This window comes from Nymphaea colorata, chromosome 10 (assembly GCF_008831285.2).
Source record: "Nymphaea colorata isolate Beijing-Zhang1983 chromosome 10, ASM883128v2, whole genome shotgun sequence".
NCBI classification, from domain to species: Eukaryota; Viridiplantae; Streptophyta; class Magnoliopsida; order Nymphaeales; family Nymphaeaceae; genus Nymphaea; species Nymphaea colorata.
Window position 1 is genome coordinate 20,081,296 of NC_045147.1, and position 24,091 is coordinate 20,105,386.

At 37.2% G+C, this 24,091-nt stretch overlaps 2 protein-coding genes across 2 annotated transcripts; both read right to left on the reverse strand.

Moving 5' to 3' along the window:
* Positions 1-1,724: 1,724 nt before the first annotated feature.
* Positions 1,725-15,017, reverse strand: LOC116262489 (cytosolic endo-beta-N-acetylglucosaminidase 1-like). Its single transcript, XM_031641919.2, has 11 exons — positions 13,948-15,017; positions 12,976-13,113; positions 12,226-12,335; positions 12,000-12,111; positions 11,813-11,920; positions 10,143-10,255; positions 8,446-8,527; positions 7,062-7,142; positions 4,200-4,255; positions 2,859-2,994; positions 1,725-2,580 (listed from the first exon to the last, which is right to left on the reverse strand). Exons 1-11 carry the CDS (start codon positions 14,347-14,349, stop codon positions 1,819-1,821), a joined length of 2,100 nt encoding a protein of 699 aa, XP_031497779.1. The 5' UTR covers positions 14,350-15,017; the 3' UTR covers positions 1,725-1,818.
* A 2,387-nt stretch (positions 15,018-17,404) lies between these two features.
* Positions 17,405-22,635, reverse strand: LOC116261773 (uncharacterized). Its single transcript, XM_031640621.2, has 7 exons — positions 22,356-22,635; positions 21,378-21,524; positions 20,751-20,849; positions 19,624-19,815; positions 19,242-19,361; positions 18,929-19,000; positions 17,405-17,903 (listed from the first exon to the last, which is right to left on the reverse strand). Exons 1-7 carry the CDS (start codon positions 22,584-22,586, stop codon positions 17,679-17,681), a joined length of 1,086 nt encoding a protein of 361 aa, XP_031496481.1. The 5' UTR covers positions 22,587-22,635; the 3' UTR covers positions 17,405-17,678.
* Between the last annotated feature and the right edge of the window lie 1,456 nt (positions 22,636-24,091).

Consider the following 24,091-nt stretch of genomic DNA (forward strand, 5'->3'; position numbering starts at 1 on the left):
GCAACAAAGTCTCTATAGACAGGTTCAATTTCCACAAATTAGACATTTAGGAGGCTTTGCAGTTGGACTCCCATAAGCATCACGCAAACGAGTAGAAAGAAGATGCATTTTTCCATGATTGGATGAATAGGAAGAGTATTTCATCCAAACATCTAATAAACATATCTGTTTCCACCTTCTTTTGGTGCATGGAGGTCAACTTGCATTTTAGTGCCCCCTTTTTGGCAACACAATAAGTTGATGCCCAAGATCTCAAAACAGACTGTCTACCAGCCCTCGTCTTTGTCCATTGCACCAACTGCATAGAGTAAGGTACTCAAAGATGTAGTTGAGAAAACATACACAAAATGTTGTTACTGCTTCCTCCCAAAAATGTATTGGTTTGAGTTACTCTTTGACTTGTGTGAGAAAAACTTTAAAAAGTTTTAGTACACAATGTATTAACCATCCTTTCTAATTTCTTAGGAGAAAAAAAAAAAGAAGGAAACAAAAACTCCTCCAAGACTTCTATGGGGATATTTTTTGGATAGATAAGGTCACCTTCTTCCCCACCATGATTTATTACTTTATGGGTATGCATGTGGGCTCCTTAAGTAACCTGTTTCACGGTCTCCAAAGTTTCCGTTCGTTAGGTAATCCGTACGTGATGTTCCTTTCGTAATTGTTTGGATGAAATTTGAATCCGTGACTTCACTTTCAGCCGATTTAAGTAAAGCCCTTAAAAAAATTTTGTAGAATTCTTCAGCAAAATCTCTTTCCGTTTTGCTTGTTATGAATCGGCGCCCGTTGCTCTCTATATATTAATTTTGTTCAACCATGAAAATATTTTCCAAACTGCAACAGAACATCTGTGACGCATAAATCTCATACACCACATCCATGGGAATAGTAGCTCCTTGTACCATCGTCGAACTTCCTGATCTTGCATGGCTTTTTCCTCTAAACATGTATCAATCGTTTAAACTCAGACTGTTAATTAAGATACTATATATGCACGATCAATCATTTAAGCTAAAACTGTTTACCAAGACATTACATATGCAAGGTGATTGGAATTACAGAGTTCACAGTCTTTACCATGGCACATGCTAAAAATCTCTTGCAATTAGATACCCATGGGTTTAACACAAGTATACAAATTTCCTGCCTCAGAAAACACCATGATCGGTGCAGTATAGTATTCCTTAGGTAGATTAACATAAGCAAGTCCAGTGGTGGAAGGAAGACCTTACAATCACCAACTAACAGTAGGTAAGCCCCACCTAACTTGTCAGAGAGTGTGCGGATATTCGTAGATGACTCAGCTTATAACGTTCAGTCATATTGGTAGGGATTTGAAAATGGTGTTGATGTTGGTGCATATATGCAGAGGGGGAGTTTCCTGTGATCGAATCTATATCATAGCCTTGTGCCAGAGTGGCATATCATTTACAATGTGCATCCACAGTCGCATGAGTGTCGCCTGCCCTGACACATCCTTGTTGATGTTATAATTTTATGGACATTTATATATCATAGCTTTGCGCCTAAATAGTAAACAGTGTACTCTGTGAATTAAATTTTAAGAAATAATTATTGCTTTAAAAAAACCCAACTTGAGTCCATGGAGTGTAGGTTTCTATCCACTGCTTGTGATATCATGGTGCTTTTTATAAGCTGGTTACAAGGGGAGAAATGAAGGTCATCCTCAAAGATACGCTCAACTAGTTTAGAACACCAACATATCATAATACAATCTTTTCGCCCATAGATTTATTCTTCATACTTAAAGAGTTATTCTTGAATGAAACAAGTACACTTAGAGAAACGCCTCGTAAACTAACGAGGCACAGCCACTAGCAGCACCGGAGCATCAGCAAGTTTCCCTACAGTACCATCGGTAGCACAAACTTGAAGAATGAACCTCAGATATGTAACATTTGGTTCAACTGCCAGAGCTGACACATAGAAAGCTTCTACTCTTGCTGCACCAAGATATTCTTCCTGCCCAGTAATATCATCATCTGGTCCACCTACTAATTTTCTTACATATATATTAAACCTTGTGTAAAGGGGCCTACTTTCTGAACTTTCCGCCTCAAGTCTCCATACAAGTTTAACACTGATAGTTTTTATTCCTTCAGGGCTAGAGGACCAAAATAAGTCTTCACCTTCAAATGCCCATGCATTTCTCGGGGGAAAAGTCATGTTCTTCATGGAACTCCGAATTGTAATATGCCCAAGCAAAGCATGGTAATTTGTTGAGCTTGTAAGAGTGGAGTCTGCATTCTCTGGAGCAGATACTTCTTTATATGAAACAACATATATGTTTTGTAATGTATGTCCCGGCATTTGAAGGCTGCATTCATTCAAGATCCACTTTGTCATTGTGTCACTTTGAGTGGATAAGCTATTAACTTGCAAAGGCATGATCGTCTCAAATTTTCTTGGTAATTCATTTGCACCATCAACTTCACCAGTAGCAGCAACCTTATCAGAAGAAAATCGTCCTTCAGGTGCAAGAAGTATCATGCTTCTTTTGTTGGAGATGGACTGAAATTCTAACGCCAGGCCCAACAGAGAATTATGCTTTAACTGCACCTACAAGACAAAGGATGACGTCAGGTTCAATCCTGACAGCAAGCAGAAGCTTCTATAATGGTCAAACAAAATTAATCTCGCAGTATTGTATGAACACTTTGATTTTCAGGGATGAATTTCCTCATCAACATTCAACATAAATCTCGTTAAATGGTTTCTGTCCAAAGTGATTCTCATACAATTTGAAGAAACGGTTCTAGCTGAAAAGATCCACAGTAAGTGGAGCCAAATCAAAAATTGATTACGAAAAAAGGATTAAAATGTTTGTTGTTGCTTACAGAATATGAAACATGGATAGGCATGTCCGACAAAAGAACCTCCCCACAGAAAAGCAACGCCATGAAATAATGGTTGTCTTTAAGTCTCCCAGTGACCATGATGGTCTGTGCTCCGCTATAAGATGGTTCATTAAAACTGCGGGATTTCATAAAATATTAACTGAGAAAATACATAAACATTTGGATGGAAACATGTGTGCAGTAAACTAAATAAAAAGTAAAAACAGTCAACAAAAGTAAAAAAAACAAAGCAAACGACTGATGCATATATTGTGTAAAGTTATACACATCATGTAAGAATCTATTTTTGGTGTGAAGTACAGCAAATTGCGTTAATCTATATATGACATCATAACATCGTGATCTCTTTCTTTTTCTCTCAGATTGGCAGGCTGGTATCAGGCAAACCCATATTGCATTATGCCACGAGGTGCACCTCAAGTCACCAGGTATCAAATTCTTGGCTTCCTTCAAGGACTCAATCCGAGTCCCTGTCTAGAAGTGCAGAGATCTAGAGGATCTTCCAGTGAAGATGTTCATTATGGTGCTTCTCTCATGACAAGGAAAGCAAGAAATGAGATCACGTCCACAAATGAAGGAATAGGATTGTCATCTTTCATCATCGAGACTATGTAGCCTCATCAAAGTTAAATATTTTCCCATAAGAAGCTTAAGCTCTGAGATGGATAGAATGGGGCTGCTCAAAGGTACAAGCCCCTTAAGCCTTCTCCAAACCTCCTAAATCCATGGCGTTGCAAATAATTCTAGACCTTCAATTTCACTTGAATGACAATCAACTCTTTTGAGACTCGTTTTTCTGACATAATTCAGCTAATTGCTCAATATTCAAAATTTAGCTGACATAATTCAAATACACTAAAATGGAAGGCTACTCTACAGGGCCTTACCAGCTGTCCTGCTCATGAAAGAAGCAGCTGGCAAGAGATCACTCATAACTAATCCTCGTAGAAGCATGAGACAAGCATCCTCATACAACACTGTCATTAGGTCAGTGCAAGGTAAATTTCTGAGCATGTCTGAGCAACTAACTGTATGCTGTTATCCATGTTTTGCTTGGTCATGTTATATCCATTGAATAAAGAGGTTTGACTTTAAGCTAGATTTGAGGGTGCAAAAGTGCAAGGATTTGATACATTCAGTGATCCCTAGTATGGTAATGTATGTTTGGTTCTTGTCATCACCACAATTTTAATAGAAAGATAGAGAAAAAAAAATAAGACTGCAAACTGCCGATTGCTTGATGAAATATTGAACAATCCAATTTTTTTACGAACACATGTAATAGAAGTCAATTTTCAAAGTGCAGGAAAAGTTACTTACTTTACCAATACTTGGATTGCACTTTTGGCAGCATCAACATCAACCCCCAGAACAGGCTACAAGTTAAAGGAGCAATGAGAAAAGTACAAGAATCAGTTACTATTGCAAACTAATATTGGATATCCTGAATTGCAAAAAAAGGTTTATATCCATTAAATGGACTGTTGGTTGATGAAGAAGGTGATATGAAATATTTTGTAATTTCAACTAAAGAAACAGATGTCTATGGAATAAGTGTTCTCCAACAAATCTAGAGCTGAAAATCATTCGCTTACCGAGAAGTTAGATGCGAAAAAGAAATAAAAATGTGCTTGTTTCTCAAACTCATGTTTATATGACAAACATCTTTTGTCCATTCATAACTTTTTCTACTCACATCTTCTATTAATACTTTCAATTTAACCATTACTTAGATATTTTTGCAGCTGAACACTTTTTTGGCATTAACTAATGATTTATTCTTATGCCATCCATGTGCTCCTTTAGTACGGTTGAAGCTCGGTTGAAGAAGAAACAGAAAATCTCATTCTCATTCAATTAGAAGCGCTAATCACTTTAAAGTAGTGATTAGGGACAGTAAGAGCAGTTTACAAAATAGTTCACCAAATAAATGAAAAATAACCTCTACAAAATAGTCCACCAAACAAATGAAAAATAACAAAAAGCAGCTGATAATTTTTCTATTATTCTATAAAAACCCCACACGATAATATTTCTCAACAGTCAACACCTCCCCTCAAGCTGGACCATATCAATCATGCTCAGCCTATCACTACATCTTGAGAAATCAAAAATAGGAAGAGGCTTGGTGAACATATCTGCTACTTGATCTTTAGAAGAGACATGAACTGTAGATATATTCCCTGCTTGAACTATTACTTTGATGTAATGACAATCTGCCTCAATATGCTTATTCCACTCATAAAAGATTGTTTGCGATGAATGTAGCAACTTTATTATCATACATCATCTTCATGGGTAAAGGAACCTAAACCCCCAAACATGTGAGAATAAACTTCACCTATCATTTCTGTGGCAGTTTGGGCCATAGCCTTATATGCAGATTTAGCACTTAATATTGCTTCCACCCCCTGCTTCTTACTTCTCCAGAAAATCAGGTCTCCTCCAACAAAGATGCAAAATTATTTTTCAACATCATATGATAACAAAATTAACATTCAATCTTGGTTCCTATCTTCTATGAAGTAAGGGCATTATTTCAGTTGCAATTATTTTTCACCATAAGCATGCCATAGGACGCCTGAATTGATTTTTTTAATTAAGAGAAATATTCTAGTATAGAAGAGAATGCTCGCTGCTTGCATCTACTCAACTTACCAAATGAGGACCAAACTATTCACAGCACCTATTTCATTGATAAATAGATTAATTTTCCATATGTAATTTCATTTTTAGAGCCTTATGGCATCTAGTTTTTGTGTTTTTGACGTGTTACTCTACATTTCAATCGCCAGATCTGAGGAGATAGACTTTCACATGGCAGTATTAAATGTTCATTTTTTCAGTAACGGTCGTGCATGAAGATCAATTTATTTGTCCCTAAATAAACATGTATGTAATTCTCATTCTAAGATTTCTACAAATTATTACCAGAATCCTCTACATAAAGGGGGAAGCATGGTTCCTAAGAATTCCCCTTCAGAGAAAGAAAATGCACGTGCTTCTCTCAAAGAGAGGAAAGCTTCTGGAAACTTGTTTCACATTTGTGAGAACCTTATTTCATATGTAATGGTAAGCTAATATATGAGTTAATCAACTTTTTCTTTCTAATTGACTGGCATCGTTCTTATCCTTTGGTTCATTCACATCATTCTCACATGTACATGTTGCACTCATTGTGTTACTCATCATCAGTCATCACCTTCACTTGGAACACAAAAGGATGCCTTTATTAATTTTCAAAAATAAATATATTTGATTGGTCCAACAAGTTTTATCAAAAATCCTACTTTATCTCTAAGCTCCAACGTAGATGTACCTTCAGATGTAGCTACCCTATGTGAATTATTAAAGTATAAGGCCGACCAAAAGGGTATCAATCTTTTGATCCTATATGAGGATGTTCTTGATTTTGCATCATGAACTAACCAGACGGATTCAACAATTTTTTTGTCCATCATCTCTTCCATCAGCCATGAAAATTGCTAATTTTCAGAAGACATTATCTGACTGATCCAATATCCATTTGTTTCCATCTTATTCCCATGTTTTTGATAATTATCAAATCTGTAAGTCTCATCAGTCCCTAAGAAGTTAATCTACAGTAAGATCTGAACACAAAAAGTTTGAACAGGCAGAAGATGTGTCTCATGCAATGGTGGATGATACCCATCTAGAAGTTGTTGTGAATATCAACCATGAACAACAGAATAATCATAAGTTTTCATGCTTCTGAACCAAACAGATTAAACATTTCACGAGGGGAAAGAACGAACGAACTTGCAGGTACAGGACATATAAACAAGCAGTCTTTATTTCAAAAGTTTATCTATTATCTCACATGGACACGATTGAATATGGGGAATGACATCATTTCTATGTTTGACCAGACTTTGCCCTTTAAACATTTTGTGGCAGACAATGGCAATAGAGCTGCAAGGAAACTAGTTACATTGATTAATTTGCATGATCTTGTATCTACAACATATGACCTAAATAACCTTCATTCACAAGTCAAAAGCTAGCCAAAATGGAGGAATGGATTAATCACTTCCCAGAAAAAAAAAAAAAAAAAAAAAAAAAAAAAAAAAAAGAACCATATTTGCATTAGTTTTGAGTAAAACTAATCAAAGGTATACAGGTGGTATAAGCAGAACAATACGATAGCACATTTGCACTAACCTGCATACTTTGACAAGAAATATTGCTCCATGAATTATTGTATACTAATTTCCCTTCAACAAAAATATGGCGACCAACACCCTGTTGAAAATCAAATGTTACAGAATAGAAAAACCATGAACTGCATGTCACTATCTACAATGCACAAAACATTGCAGCTTATATACTTCTTTTTACTAGTTTACTGCTGAATATAGAAAATAGTTGTCACTATTTGGCCTAATGTCAAAAGGCAGTGCATAAGTGGTTACAGGTGTACCCTTAAGGTTCTCTGCTTTCGAGCATTGATGACCTTTAAAAGAAAAGGAAGCGGTTTGTCATAAATTCGGTTAAATATGTAATACAATGAAATCAAGTTAAACAAGGGATCAATCACATTTTATTAGTCATTATCGAACCTACCTAAAATTCATGAAAGTAACAGGTTGAAGTTTTGTTAAAACATCTGGTTTTCTAAGATTGAGAAAATCAAGGACGTATGTAAGCATGATTTCAGTAGTGGAAAGCGAGTGATTTCTTACTATTTATTTTCTTCTCAAAATAGCTACCAAAAAAACCGCATCCACAAAACAAAGGACTGATCCTTTCCATTAAATATATATCAACTATCAAATAACTTGATATCTCAAAAGACTAGAACTTCACACAGCATCCGATTAGTTATTGGTTTTTCAGATTTGCGAGAGGGGGATAACCTTGTACTACATAAAGTGCTCTTGCTATATTATTTATGAAGACTTCAACTCAAGGTAAAAAATAATAATAACCTGGGTCTTATATGGCAATTGGAAAAAACTGCCCCAACTACTAGGTGGCATTCCAATTTGGCAAGAGAGCCCTCAAAGAAGCATGTCTGAGGCCCTAGCGGTACGAATAGGAGATATAACAGGTGTTTCCATTTCTGAATAACTTAATTAACAAAGAAACATATCATGCACTGTCTTCATTTTCAGTGAATGAAATCAATGAAAAGCAGCAGTTAATGTACAAATTTCACTAAGAATGTCATTGCAGTGCAACTTGTAGAATATCCCAGCAAACTGGCTCTGGATTTGGCATAAAAATAGAATGAATAGATGTGAACATGAATATCTGCAGCCATACATATCTTTTCTCTGGTGCTCGATTTGTGAAAAGCAGCAATGGGGTTGTAGTGGCTCCATGTGTTTGAGATCACCAAAATATCAAAACAAAAAATTGTATGCATGGACAAATATATTTATTTTTCTAACTGTTGGTGCAAAGTGGAATACTTGCTTTATGAAGCACATTGTTTCAAATTCTTATTTTTATATCATATTTGACCTATTTCCTTTTGCCGCCAAAATTTATTTTTCTAGCCTTTGCATTTTGAGCAGCACTATCAAATCATGGGAAAGCTCACCTGATCAAAGTTCGAGTAGAATGGCAATGTTCTTGGGTTCTTTTGGACCAAACCCCATGATTTTGCTACAAGACCCCACCAACTGCAAACCAGGAAACTTGGTATTCATTCTACCAACAAATTTTATCATTCTGAAATATTGTTTGAGTAGTTCCTGCTATCACCTAATCAATGCACTGCTACATTCTTTGTGAAATCAATTGCATTTCCTTGAATATGCATCAAAGAAGATAATGACTTATGTCGGGATCAACTCACGAACACATTTCTGTAACCCAGGATATATTTTTATTTCAATAAGAAAACCAAACATTTTCTTGAATGGTATACACATATAAGTGCAAAAATATAAAAACGTCCACCTAGTCATCAGGAAAGTCATGGTTGCCATTGACCAGAAAACCCACAGCACTCACATAAGAATAAAAATACAAGCAAAAATACTCATTGTAATTGTACATGTACATCCATGCATAGAATTTGCACTTTTATACAATTTTCCACGTCATCGAAAGTTGTCCCAGAACTCAGCTAGGTCGCCTGGAATCCGTAAGCACTTCTAGTGCCTAGCGAGTTCTAATGGGCCTATAAGTGAGAGGCGCAAGTTTCTTCTTGGTTTTTACCTAAAATAAGTGTTAACTGGCATTTCAATTGTTCTAAATCATCCTAATCATTCGATTATCTTTCATTTAAAAATTCTTGAACTTGTAATTCATTTTGAAATATCTTTCAAGTCGCTACAAGAACCTGTTTTTCCATGCCCTAGGTACCTTAACTTAGCATTTTAGGGCTTGCCACCTAGGCACCAAGTAGCATTTTTGACTACTTGATTAATTTGTTCCTGTAGTCACCAAATTTCTTTTTGTAATAATGTAGCCAATTCATTTATTTGGGTCATTTAGACACTCCTGTAAGTGCCTAAAACTGTAGAATACAAACTATATTCCCATAATATATCCAGATGCAAAAGCAAGGTAGACAAGTCACCCAAATACTGGCGAACTACAATTTTAACGTAAAAACAAATCTTAAACATGATATTACATAAAAATATATACATTATACATAGACATAATACCATTCTGCTTATGTGTGTGTGTGTGTGTGTGTGTGTGTGTGTAGACTATAGAGAGAGGGAGAGGATGGATCTACATGTTTATGCATTTCTTTATCTATAGGTATCCACTTCCATTGGACATAAATGTTATATATTGTAAGCGAACATGTCACTTGAGACAGTATTTGATGCCTAAACCATTTGATTGGTGGTCCTACTCCCATAAGGTTACTTCAAAGAACTATTTCTAATGTCTAACACCACAAGAATAAGTTGTGGAACAAATATATAATCAAGCCAATTAAAGTAGTACTTGATTTTCATGAAAATAAACAGAACCCAAGTGTAAACAAATATAAGGATTTGAAGACAACTAGTACATAGTATGTTAAACAAACTTACTAACCTCTCAGTCCATTTCTCTAGCCTTAAGCGCTAAGTGCATTTCGCCAGCCCTCAATGTTTTTATGAGCTAAGCTTTTCCACATTTGTTCGGAAAGAATTGATATAGCATGCCATGCCATAAGTTGCATTGTAATGCTTCAGGTGACTTATTCATAGTTTATGCTACTAATAAGGTACATATGCAACTGTTTGTAAACAGCATGAGCACATAAAGAGTGCAAGAATAATTCCTTACCGATTTTGTGCAGTCCTGAAATCTGGTTGTTGATTAGTTTCATATACCCATCCAGGAGCAAAAATTGCAGCTGACACAGAACTCTGTTTCAGGACATCAAGTGCAACTTTTGTCTGCAATATGTACATAAAAAAAAACAGCAATTTTCAGTGCACAAGACAGGAAAACATAAAAAGAAAGATATAATAACGTAATCCAGAATGAGGAGAATGCATTGCATGAAGCAATAAAAGAATTACTATGTTGCACAGGCATTGGCACAAGTATCCTTCCCAGACATAGATACAAAATGATGAAGCTTGGACATGATTTTATATATATATAATAGATCCTTAAATTATGCCTCCAGTATGTGCCTCTTGGTGTCTTAAGCTGTTTTTTGGTAAATCTAATGATTGAAATAGATGAAAAATGTATTAAAACATAAGAATGAAAAGAAAAAGAGAAAACTTGAAAAGTCGATGTCTAGATTCGATTTCGTGACCAGAGAAAACTAAGAGGTTAATCTTTAGAACTTCATAAAATGTAATTTACACAATTAATTTGCACGACTTCTTTTTTTAGTTCTATTGCAACATTTGCATCCATCTATACAGTCGGATTTTATAAGAATATCACTCATGGAGATAAAATGGCAAACATCTACACACACACACACACACACACACATATATATATATATATATGAGAGAGAAAGAGATGCTTTTTGTGCCTAATCTCAATAAGATATGGAGACTGGAGCTCTTACTAGGCATAATTGTTCACTATCTCTAGGTATCAAAGCAAGTAGGCATTACATGTCATGGAGACGGAAGTATTTGATGGTGGACACTTGTGTATAGGACACTTATGTGTGTCAGACAGAGGACCTCAAGTAAGCATTTTTGGACACCTCTATGCCAAAAGCCACAGAAAGTCGAGCTTTGGAGCACAAAAAGTATCAGACACTAAACCTTAGTCTTCTTCACGAGTGTCAAGGTCAGATGGTTTGGCATGTGGCCTGGCTACTTGTCAGAACAGCATAACATCATAATCATACTGATCAGATTCAGACCATCTATGGTTGGAAAATCTATAACGTTTTATAAAGTACAGTATATACCAACAGGTCAGACATTCTTGACATTGGTCAAATTTGTCAGTAAGTCGTACTAACCATAATAAGAATTTATCTGGAAAGAAGCTGGTAAGCTACCCCCAAAAAAGTTGTTATCTTGGACCATGATTTCTTTGATAAGGGCATGGACATCTTTAAGTTCACATAAACCACCAAATGTCAGATAAAGCAGGACCATAGAAGTCTGCAATCAATGTCAGAGGAATGCTCAGTCGCTCATTAGAAAGTAAACCATGTACATTCAGCTTGGGATGGCTTGTCCACCGCCACAAATAGGTCTCTATATGCACCAATATCCATCTATCTTGTTTCAAATTTCTAACTGCATTTCTTTTCCAATGTTTCTCAAATTCTCAACATGAATAATGCAGTACTAGGTTCCCTCTATCATCACATTATTCTTATTGAAGGACAAGAAAATTTAAAGGAACACAATAAAACATTGATCAACATAATCCTCAAGCGAACTTGCTAGTAAGGAAATAATTTACTTGCTTATTTAAAGTAAAAGTTTTTCGTTTTTTTTTCTTTTGTGTTTGTTGTGCATACGTACATTCCATTGTCCACCACCATAGGTACCTCTTCCAAATACATCAATGCCCATGTATACATCATAGTTTCTGTCACCAGCTAAGATAGCTGAGCTTTTTGGGAAGTCTTCCTACAAATTATCACGGTACACTTTAGTTTAAAAATAGAATAAAAAATTAAGAAAGACAAAAGGCCACACTAACAGTTACCTTCCATGAATAGTTGACAAATATACCATCACACAAATCAAAGAATGGCTTGTTCTTTGCATTTAGTTGATTTTGCCAATTAAGGGCACCATTTATTGTCACAGCATCATACCTTTTGTTACAGATCAAAGTATCCAACAGCTTAAATCAGTCAATCATATCCTAATAGTTAATAATAACAGTAAGCATCCATTTAGAGCCCAAAGAACTAAAACATAAAACTTACCATATAACCAATGATCCTGGCACAGAAGAATGCATGGCTAGAGATAACTGCTTTACAAAATCTGTCAAGTTACTGATCTGATCTGAACTCAGATTGACTTCAATGTTTACCTAAAATGGAACGACATTTGTGTCAAGATAATTAGACCAGATACGTATAGAGGTAGAAAAGATGGATGCTTTGGAATTCCACTTAAAAGGAGTACACATTCACAGTAGCCCCAAATAAACACTGACATTTTGTTTAGCATGCTTTTCTTCCAGCAAATTCCAGTTTGACCCCCATAACAATGTAAGAGATGCATGACTAACTCTTTCCAAAATAACAAAAAAGTTTCAAAAGTGGAAAAATTGAAGAATATAAAAAAACAAGCTTATTAAGCCCATTTATTTCTAAAGCTAATTGCCTCTGAAGTCATTCCATATAAGAACAGATCACTACACAAGCCACGCGATATTTTTATTCACGTTTTACCAGTAATTGGTTATACAAATACAAGACGTGACAAGCATCTGCAGCAATCATACTTGAGAAGGAGAATTTAAGTGCATATCATCCCACATTAAAAAGAAGCATGCTCTCACAGAATCTGAATTAGCATGCCACCAACAGAATTTGTCCCATTCTAGGACCAATTGTTCAGGTGCTGTCCATTACCATGAAAGATCCAAACTGGGCAAACTAGTTCACTATGACAGAGTAGAATATTCTTGGAAGCCAAGCAGAAGAACTTGTAGTTTATAGGTTTACCAGCCAGCCATCGAAACCCAATCTTTGAGCAAGTTCTGCCAATCGCGCAGCGTACATCCTTGCAGACTCCTTTGTTGCCAGCAGAGTATTACAGACAACTCTTCCTTCATCCCACTCCGTAATGAATGTACCCAATGCCTTGAGTCAGTTCCAAATTACAATATTAGTAGTTCCCTCAAAAAAAAAAATCTAACACAACAAATGATGCTGAACTGTAATTAAGTGCAACATTGCATTCCATACTGCACGTGTGCAGCAATGCATGTAAAACTTTCCAATGGACGAAAAGGCAAAACCTGGACTACTCAAAACAACAAATTGATTACTGACAGCGCCTATCAAATAAAAAGCAGAGCATCCGTGACTTCTACTTATTTGAAGGGTCCTTAAAACGATGCATTACCAGTGCATCAAAGATAAAATAATAGATTCTTCCGAGAGGCCACATTCGGCCTGAACTCAACAATAACAATGGTTTCAAAGATGACATAAAGAAGAAAGAGAAAGGGCCTCAGAGACAAAGGACGCAGATGCTAGTATTGACAGATGTAGTGACAAAAAAAAAAAGAACTGTGGTGACACACATGCTTAGCAAATATCTAACCGTAAGAATGCATGTGGGTTCAATGAACATGTCCAGTAAATAGAAGAGAAAAGAAACTAAGGCACATAACATATGCCCCGTCATCATCTCAAATGCAGAATAAAGGATGCCAAGGAAATGCATGCCCCACTTAGGAAAGATGAACCGAGCTGTGATCTTCTTTTTTGTCCATAACGAACGTCAGAGCCACGAACAAGAAAAAGTAGATGATAACCAAACAAAGGAGCCTATGCGCATCATCTCAACTCCTTCAACCACAACAATACACCAAAAAAAAAAAAAACCCAACAAATAATACGTAATTCAGATAGAAATCTAAAATTGATCTCCGAACCACAAACCAAAGAATCAAAAGAAACAGAGCCTACCTTGACCCCGTGACTGTGGGCTGCGTTAATCCAACATGGGGGCGGCAGGGTGACGAGATTATGAGAAAAATAAACAAATACGTCCATTAAGTACCAATGCCATATGGTATAAGCAGCGTCATTTTGGTTCCCCTGAACCCACTTGTCGTCCAAGTAGCCACCGGCCATGTCGTGGCAGACGAGCAGCTTCCGCTTCCTCTCCTGCCAGCCATGAACCGCGTAGGAGGGCAGCGGAACGCTGGCCCTGTTGAAGGGGAAGTGAAAAGAGTCGAAGTACGTTCGCTGCTCAAGCTCCTCAAGAGTCTTGATCGGGAACGAGATGGGTACAGATGGCTTCGATGGGTCGAAGGGCGGTGCAAAATTCGCCGACGACGGTGGATGTGATGAGAGTCCTACGCCCATTTCTTCGGACCAAAGATGACTTTTCCGAAGGAAAAGGGCGCAACGTCTGCGGCCCTTTAATAATAGGCAAGCGGCTGGTCAACAACGACGGCGAAGCTGCGTCCGTGCAGAGTACGGATTCTTGACGAAAGAATAAAATAAGTTAAAAAGCGCATCGGCCGAATTTTTGTCCAACTTGAGCGTTTCAGGGAAATATCGGCCTATTTTTCCCGCCTCTTCAATTGAACATCAAAAAACAAGGGGAGGCCTCAATCGGGTGGCCCCCAGCAAGGTTTCCCACCACCGTGCTGCGAGAGGAGGCCTACTGGCTCCTCCCACCATGCTGTGAAAGGCACTCGACTGCTTCCGCCACCACCGTGCCCACCGTGCTGTGAAAGGCACTCTATTGCTTCCGCCGGACCGCCACCATCGTGCAACCACACACAACAGAGAGAGAGAGAGAGGAAAGGCCATCCCTTGCAAATGGAGGACATAGGTGGTCGAATGGAGGTTGTTGTAGAGGGGTAGACCGTTGTGGATGGGGAAAAAGGGTTATGTTATGATCAAAATCAAAACCAGTAGAACAAAAAGAAACGGCCTTTGCCTCGGCAGCCAAGCGCTCAATGCGTGCGTGACTGAGAGAGAGAGAGAGAGATGCGGACAATGCGACGGAAATCGTCGCTGCTGGTGGTTTCTAATCTTTGTGAAAGAAAAGAGCCCCTTTCATTTGAAAGTAAGAGAAAGAGAGAGTAATGACTCGATCCACTGTCACATTAGGTTTGAATTCTCGATCTTGCCAACCCAATGCTTAACAGTTTTTATTTTAACTCTCGATCTTGCCAACCCAATGCTTAACAGTTTTTATTTTAACTTTAAAAAATCTAAAACCTAGAACAACCAATACAGTCTCCACCCCCATTACATTTATGGCATACACATCAACTCAAATGCCACTATGCCAAGCTCAAGCCCCCAGTCTAATGGATCTCAACCTATTCCTTTTCAAAACAAAACCAAAATAACCAACTACTTAACAACTTCATTTGTAAGTCCTTTAAAATTGTTCATAATTTTAGATATGATACTAAATAGTACAGAGAGAAGAAGCAGACGATGCACAGGAGAAAGAAACCACGACAAGATGCATGAAGACGAGAGAAAGAGAGAGAGGTGGATGAAGGGAGACAAAATAAGGGGGACATGCTGTAAGATCTAATGGCCGAAATTATTTTTTATGGATTAGAATCACACATCCTGCGGTGCATTGCGATCTAAGGAAAGAAATCCCAATTTGGCACTTGAAATCGTGAACTTATTTTCACTATTGGCTCGCAGCATGGATCTTTTTCAAAATTAAGATCGAGATCCTCGTTGAACCGTGGAATCCATGTCCAATATTGTTGAGAAGATTAATATACAGATAAAAATTATTTAATTTTTCGAAAAAATTATTAAAACAATTAAAATTGGTCAATACGCATAATTTAAGGTGCGATTGTTCAAATCGATCAGATGGCATTAGGCTGGACTTTGTAAAATTTGGATCTAACCCCGAGTACAAATCGAATAATTACATGCTTATTTTCTTTCATTCTTACGCTTATATTCATTTTAAAATCTTATTAAAAATAAACAGAAATGCTACCTTCTTTAGTCTAGAACTATAAGTAAGTGTTTTTCAACTTTTGAACACCAAGACAGATTTCAACCCAAAAACAATGAACGTTTCAGGTGTGTTTCAACCTAAAAATTATACATGTCGAAGATATGTGCCTGACAAATAGACAATTGTCAGGAATGCGGAATCCCGACTCAGGTAATAAAAAGTGAGGTTTTTCTCTAAATAATTTTACAGGGTATGCCCTTATAAAGTTCCTATTATCATATTCGTAACAAAGTAAAGATATATTACAAGTTAACTCTTCTCTTTTTTTTTCTTTACCCTCTCTATAGTTCGGTATCAAGGGGAGCCATAACACTTTCGGGTTTCAGGACTCCTTAGTGGAGAGTGGTACATCAGTCAACTAAAATTTAGCCATTTATTTGTTTTTTCAAACCATTCCGTGCATTTGAACTCTCAATGTTATGCCAACAATTTTGTTAAATTACTACTTAATCACTTGCTCATACTGCTTCAGGTATAGCAATGAATGCATTAAGGTAAAGAATGACAATAATACATGTACTGTAAAACATTAAATTGCCTTTTTTCGGAAAGATGCGTATCGAGAAAATGACAGTGCTTGGTGCTTTTATATGCTTAGTAGCTTCAGAAACTGGCGAATCGACGTGTAAATGGCATTTATCTGTTGGATTTTGTTTTAGAATAGTGTTGCGCTAAGGTGGCAACAGATCCAAAATGAAAATAGTTTGAATTTCTCAAACTTAGTTGACGTTTTGCGAAATTCAAAGGTATTGTATTTTTTTTTATTTAGTGAAAGAAAGATTTAAACGATTTGCAATACTTGCCATTGCAATTACAATAGTCAATCTTTACCATATGAATAGGGTCATTGAACTAACAAAATAAAAAGGACTAATCTGTTCAAAGAAGTCCCGAAAATTAAGCTTATAAAAGTTGATCGTAGTTGTCTAAAGCTTTTCGATTATCAAGGATTTCTTGATTATCAAGACTTGGCCAATTAATTCATCTCACAAAATGGACGGCCACGTTTGTCTGCCGTTCATCATGGGATGAGTGGCCTCAGGGGAGCCCCTGACTGTACCCAGGGCAACCTGAACTGCCCGTGGCTTGCGAATCCAACTAAAGATGGAATGCTGAATTTAAATTCTGGATTTTAGAGGCCATCTTATGATAGTTTGATTACTGTTTTAGAGGCTTGTAGAATGCCAATATCGATTAAAATAGACATGTCTGTCCCGTAAATTTATGCTTAAAAATCGTCCATCTCGGTACACCAGCCAAATCTCCAATAATATTGACCTGCAGCAGACCACCTAGTATTCTGCAGGCATATATATTAAATTGAGCCTCAAAGTTCTAAAGAAGAGCATCTACATATACCGGGGTTTTGTTCATTAGCAGATTGGAATTTTATCTATGAAACCACAGAAATGACGTTGCAGCATGTTACCTCCAACCGAGGTTCTGATTCTCCACAATAAACCTACAGATTGTCTATGGCAATATTTTCCTGAATAAGAATCAAGATGGATTTAAGCCCAAATTCAAGTAAAAACGAGCAAATTGATACAGAATATTTAGAAATGCTCAAGCAAGAGAAAATTTGCACATTCTTCAGAAGTCCTTTCCATAGTGACAGCTCCTTCACAAGTCAAATTTCCACCCATTGTGCATCACATGAATGAAGCCTGTCGTCCTTTTGCCATTAGAATTTAAGAGCAGCCCTTGCCATAGCGAGGGCCCCTTCATAAGTCAAATTTCCACCAATGAAGCCACTCATGTGGACAAAAACACAGCCAGGAATATCTGCTTCTTTTGAAAGCTCGTCATCCCTTAAACCTCTCCAAGGTGATGGCAAAGGCTTTCGACTCTCAAATTTGTCAGGAGAAACAGCCACCGCTTGCACCCTCCAATGTTTGCTCCTGTCATCCTACAGCATAATTTCACAAAAAAAAATTGCAGTTATTATAGATATCAGAGGTTCTGGGTGACAATGAAGCACAAGAAAGTATAGTATCAGAAGACCATCATTCTGGAAAAGAAATTTCATTTCAAGTACAATCTTGAACATGCTCCAAATCCAGTCACTTGAATACTAGCCAATGCAAACAGTTGCAAGTTATCATATGAATCATCATAAATACTGTTATTTCTTGGCCCAAGAAAGGACGAGTCTGTGTTCCAGGAATACAGATTTTATGCTTGACTCCCATTTGAAACTGAGAAATTCATGCTTTGGAGAAAAGGAGATATGCACACCGTTTCTCACTGTATTAATGCAACCCCATATTCTAGAAAGTGAAGGAGACTAGGCCATCCCCATGCTTTCCCACTTCAAGTTCTATGACTGAAGCACATTATTCTGCAATCTTAGTATCTATTGTCCACGTATCTACTCTCCAGTCTACTTGGTTAAATGAGTACATAACCGTGACCCATTCAGCTATGAATCACTTAAGATGCATGGCTAAAGATCCAACACACTCGGCAGACAGGAGGCATATAAGCCTTTCAATTGCTTCTCCTAGGCCAGCCAATATCAAGTTCTGATTCAACTAGCAGGCTTCTATGGCTTTGCCAAGAAAGCAGGTTTGTGGTTCCTTACATCCACTGATTAGGTCTACATCTAAAACAAATTAACACTGTAGGTTACACGGGCATCTAAGTAGGTTCCTGTCATTCTCTAGAATCAGTTTTCCTCTTTACATCAGATTTAGTCTCTCAGCCCACAGATGTACTCATCTATCCTAAGCACTTGTTCCAAGAAAAAAGGAGAACCGGCCAGCAACTTGCCTCTTTCATTTGCAATGGTTACCTAGTACCCACTCTAGTAAAAAAGCACAATGAAGATACTGGATTCAATCCACAAAAAGTCACAGGAATCTATTCCAGCGAGATCCATTGAGAGAGTAAGTGAAGCAAGCAAGAGATCATTGCTAAAAGAGAAATGATTACCTCATACAGGACATATTTGATGGAAGGTTCAATTTTCAGAGCCTCTTCAAGCTCAAACAAGTGAAGTTTCCACTGTAGAACACATCAAGCCATCAATAATCATTTCAACATTCACTCTGTGCAGGTGTGTGTATAAAGGTGCCTGAGTTTTTTGAAGTTAGTATTGCAGCAGATTCTAAGCCATAACCATTCCAAATTTTGTGAATAAGCAAGCAACATATGCACAGATGGAATGAAGTGGCTAATGCACTAGCAAAAACCACACTTCCAATGAAACAAAGATATTCACTTAAAATGAAGAATCACCACTCACAGGGCAGAATTGCTTCAGTTGTATTATTTCTCCACTGGCATCAACCTTTTCTCTTGCTGATAATGTCTCCATCACGATGGATCTTGCAGGAAGCCATGATCTGGCATGGAATCTAACATTCTGCAGGCAAAACGAATAAAAGAAAGCTCAAAGCAGAGAAAATAAATTGTTAAGAATTACTTGCCTTCAGTATTTTTCTTAATGCTGGCTATATGTAAGCACATGTCATATTTGACAACCACATTGTAACCTTATTTTCAGGAAGCAAGCATTTTTAAGACCACCACGATGAAAGGATGTACAAAAATTAATAAATAGGAAAACGAAACAAGTCATATAGGTATAATACAAGCCAGCTAAAGTTCTTTGATATAACTTTTACCTCCAAAAATTCACCACCTGCAAGTTCCATCGCACGGTGAAAAGCTTCATTCTCCTTCTCAGGTGATTGGTCAGGGTCCAACCAATCAAGATTCAAACGGCCTACTCGAGAAGATAAGCCAGTGTTATTCACATATCTTGGAGGATGATCGGTGTCATATTGATTGATTCCATTGTCTATAGCATCTATTGCCTGTTGCAATTAACTATAGTTAATACAGATTCATATAAATTTCCTTCCACAAACAAAGAGAGAATGCAACCATAACATGCACTTAATATGATACAATAATGTTCCACTCAGAACAATTCAGTTACTCAGCATGAAAAATCAACATACTGAAGGAACATGAAAATCTTTCTAAGGCCAACTAATTTTATAGCTACATACTACACAAACACACACATATGGAAACTAAAATATTAAAAAAGAGATTGAAAGTGAAAGACAAGATAACCTGACAAGGAAGTTTTACTTTTTTCCCTTGATTGGCAAAATGAGGTTAAACGGACTTCTATCAGATCATGTCAAAAGGTATCATGGAACAAAGTGGTGGTGGTGGTGGTGGTGGATGTGATACTGAATCTTTCAGCAGCAACGACCTGATAGATGGATAAAATAAACACCAAGAGGACAGGAGAAGGAGACGGAGCACCCCTCCTTGTTTGTTTTGAAAAGGGTGATTTACTGATATAAAGCTCCCAAAAAAATAATGATAAAATACCCAAACATAACTGCCATTCAAGAACAAATACAATAGCCAGGAGCTATTTACGAAAAATATACACATGGGTATCTAATAAGCATAAGGTAGTAGGCACCTCAGATCTAGAATGTATACTATATGGCACAAATTTCAGGACACATAACCAAAGGTCTCCAATTACACAATGGGTATGACACAGTGGGAGGGTTTGACAGAAGTAATAAATGTTAAATGAGTTCAAGTGAACTGGAAATATTAGACACTAAGAACTAGCAGATCGAAAGGGGCTCGCTCAACTGAGGAAGAAAGGAAACAAAACAAAGTAAGTATAAAGAATTAAAAGTTGTGACCCCCTCATCAGGGATAAGAAACAATAAGAAAAATTATTAGTGAAGGAGAAAAGACATCAGAGAGCTATTACCTCCATAAAGCTTTTGTATACAGCAAGATAAAGGTGGCAAACATCAGCATGTGTCTTATCCAAATTGAGCTCTTTAGCAATTATCTCCAACCCAAAATGCTGAAATCAAATCAACCGCATATTAACATGCGTTTTCCTAAATATTGGAACAAGTATGGTAAAATGAATAACTAAAATTGATGAACCAGATGAAGATAAGCTTCTATACACCACAAAATACATCCATCCCCCCCTCCCCCAAAAAAAGAAAAAACCGCCTTTACAGTCTATAAAGTTGAATGATTCTGCAAGGAGAGCAGACTATATTGCACAAAAATAAACAGGAGCATATAAACTGTCTGTCTATTTCATATAACTCCTAGCAGCATTATAAACTACCTCCCAATCCTACAACGTATTTGTGTGTTAATCTCTACAGATAGGAAGATGACTAATAACGAACTCAGATCTTAGCATTAAGAAACTTATGAAGCAAAACTTCTTACAAAACCCTAAATAGAATTACAAGATTTTCATATGCGTTATGTCTTCATGTGAAAAAACTAATTGTAACCATCTAAACAGATCCAAAAAAAAAGAGAGGAGATTAGCAATAAAACTCCTTAATCTCATGTTGCAAGTTGATACCTTGTAGACAAGTCCCGCACTGCTAAGTTTAGTGGTAAATCCATGACCAAATATTTCGTGAAAACCCTTCTGATGATGGTCATAGCGATCACGGGTAGGGTCATAAACACCACCAACATCAAGCACAGCATCAAGCGTATCTAGCACCTGAATGTACATGAATCCATCTCATTTGAGTAAACAAGATAAGTGATAGATCTAAACATCAGAAAAGGTATTAGCATATTAATTATATGGCTCACTATTTCAGAACAGCAAATCAAAATACCAATTACATGCATTTTTTTGTTAGCGAACAATCTGCATAAGAATGTAAATATTTGATTCAGAGGTATGCATTTCTGTAAAACTATAATACTGTCAATGAATATTTGACCAAATAAAGCAATTAGAAACTGATTGTAAACAATCTCCCATCCAAGAACATCATACAATATTGCATAATTCACAACTTCAAGGGTTTCATGAACTGTTGCTGCCCTTTCCGACTTGTTAAAAGTTATTGAAAACTTTCCTCCAAAGATATGATTGTTTAATTGTTACGAAAAGAGTCCTACTCAGTTCACACGATTGAGATTCTAATACAACAAGGACTTTGGATCGCATCAACAAATTTTGCTCCTGTCCCATCACTAGCCTATCTTTTTTCTGTCGTTCCCTACACAGGCGCGTTACTTACTTCCATTCATCCTATTAACTCATCTTATGGAAGTCGGAAATTTCATTCTTTAGCACAGCGAGCATAAGAAAGCTCTATTCATCATCATGCTCAACAAACACCTGTTCTCAGTAACACGCCATTGTCGTCTGTATGGTCCATGTCTCAGACACCAGGCTTTACGATTATTCAATTTTTGCTAATCGAAGTCATGAGAAATGAGAGAAGGGGGAGGGGGAGAGAGAGAGAAAGAGAGAGAAAGAGAGAGAAAGAGAGAGAGAGTATGTGGCGTGCAACATAGCGTAGGAAAGAGGCGACACCTGAGGGTCTCTGGTTCGAACGATCTCAGCGTTGCAGAACTTTTCGGTGAGGCGGATCATGAAGCAGCCGAGAGCCTCGTCGCAGTGGAAGCTACCATTGTGGGTGCCCACGCGCTTCTTCACCTTTGTTCCTTCCGCCGCCATGCAGAACGCACGAAGGGAAAACGGGCGGCCGCTGCGGGTGATGCTGAAGGGCAGAAGCTTGCTGCTCCACGACCTCACCAACAACATCAACCCTTCCCTTTCCCTTTCCCTTCCCACCTTGAGCCCCCAAGACGCGACCTCCCTTCCCGCCTGGCTTTATAGGCCGGACTGACTTCGTGGCTCCGAAATAGCTCTCGAACAGAGAGTGCCTGGAGTCCGCAAGAGTTTGATCTCTGAACCCGTTGACGGTTAGCCGGGTTCGGGCCCGAGCTATAAAAGATAGAGTCGCTTCCATGATACCGTCTCCGTTTATCCAGGATTTTCTTCTGTTGGGTTTGAGCGAGTTCGGGTTCGAGTATGGCTCGTAGGTTTAGCATTTCTTCCACGTCAACAAGTCGGTTCCAGCTCCCCATGGAAACCTTGAACTGGGTTTTGCCTCACCATAAGAACGATAGATGCGCCATTCAATAAGTAATCAATAACATTTTGTTTATGCCGACGAGTACGTCTTTTGTGGAGTTAAATCTATGTGTTGAAAGAAAAACACTGATATATAAGTTGAAACATAATGAAAATGGCATCCAAAAAAAGTCATGTAATCTATGGAGACAAGAATTAAGTAAGATCTTCAGTTTTCTTTAAGCGATAGGATAGAATGAGCATCCACTCACCTAAAAATAAACATTTTATTTTTAGAGCACTAGTTATCAAGTTAGGTGTCTAATTATTGAATTTTAAAAACAATATCCATAACTATTAAATGGTTTAGAACATGTCTTTTGCTGAACTTCCAAACTTTCTTCAATTCACTAGTGTGCCAGAAAGCACCCCTTTTGCCCAACCCCATCGTCTGTGGCTGCTTGGAGACTTGGGTTGTTTTATGGTATACACCCTTCAACTCGAATGCATCACTATTTGCAGTAAAAAAATAACATACGCAAAAATTAAACTAAAGACTATTCATCTATGCGCCCATCAAGTTCACTAGCTATACTACACCCATAGGGGGAAACTTTTTTCAATTTGAAAATATTCAATTCAAATTCTTAATCAGGTGGGTTCTCACCAAAAAAACACTTAGGCTTTGTTTGGTTGGAGGGAAAGGGAATGAAAGGGAGGGGCAAAAAAGAAATGAAAAGAAATAGATGGAAAGAGAATGAGAAAAGAAAGGAAATGAAAGGAAAGGAAAAATGTGATTATAAAGTTTGTTTGGATAGAAATGAAGGAATTATTAAAATCATGTTAAAAAAAAATAGAACTTATATTACTTTACAATAATACTCATGCACCAAACAATGGAAAGGGGGAAGGGGGCATCGTGAACCTGAAAAAGCTTATTTGTTGTAATGGTTTACGTGAACGGTGGTAAAAAAAGATGTTAGATAAAAAAAGATGTTGCTATCAGGTAAAACCTTGTTAATACATGCACAAAGAGAAAGAAATGACATATACGGTAGAAAGCAACAAGTCTTTCATTTCCTTCCCAATCCAACTAATTTTAAAACGATTGAATTTATATTACAGCATCCTTTATTTTCCCTCTCTTTGCAACCAAACAAGTTTTTTATTTTCTTTCTATTTCCTTTTTTCTT

Excerpts from the sequence above, each read along its gene's own strand:
- LOC116261773 (XM_031640621.2), bottom strand. The coding sequence starts at position 22,586 with ATGTTGTTGGTGAGGTCGTGGAGCAGCAAGCTTCTGCCCTTCAGCATC. Across the intron at positions 19,362-19,623 it reads CAGGTGGTGAATTTTTGGAG|AATGTTAGATTCCATGCCAG; the intron begins GTAAAAGTTATA and ends TTTTGCCTGCAG. Across the intron at positions 17,904-18,928 it reads TCAAATATGTCCTGTATGAG|GATGACAGGAGCAAACATTG; the intron begins GTAATCATTTCT and ends ATTATGCTGTAG.
- LOC116262489 (XM_031641919.2), bottom strand. The coding sequence starts at position 14,349 with ATGGGCGTAGGACTCTCATCACATCCACCGTCGTCGGCGAATTTTGCA. Across the intron at positions 11,921-11,999 it reads TTGTCAACTATTCATGGAAG|GAAGACTTCCCAAAAAGCTC; the intron begins GTAACTGTTAGT and ends GATAATTTGTAG. Across the intron at positions 8,528-10,142 it reads TTCAGGACTGCACAAAATCG|TTGGTGGGGTCTTGTAGCAA; the intron begins GTAAGGAATTAT and ends CCTGGTTTGCAG.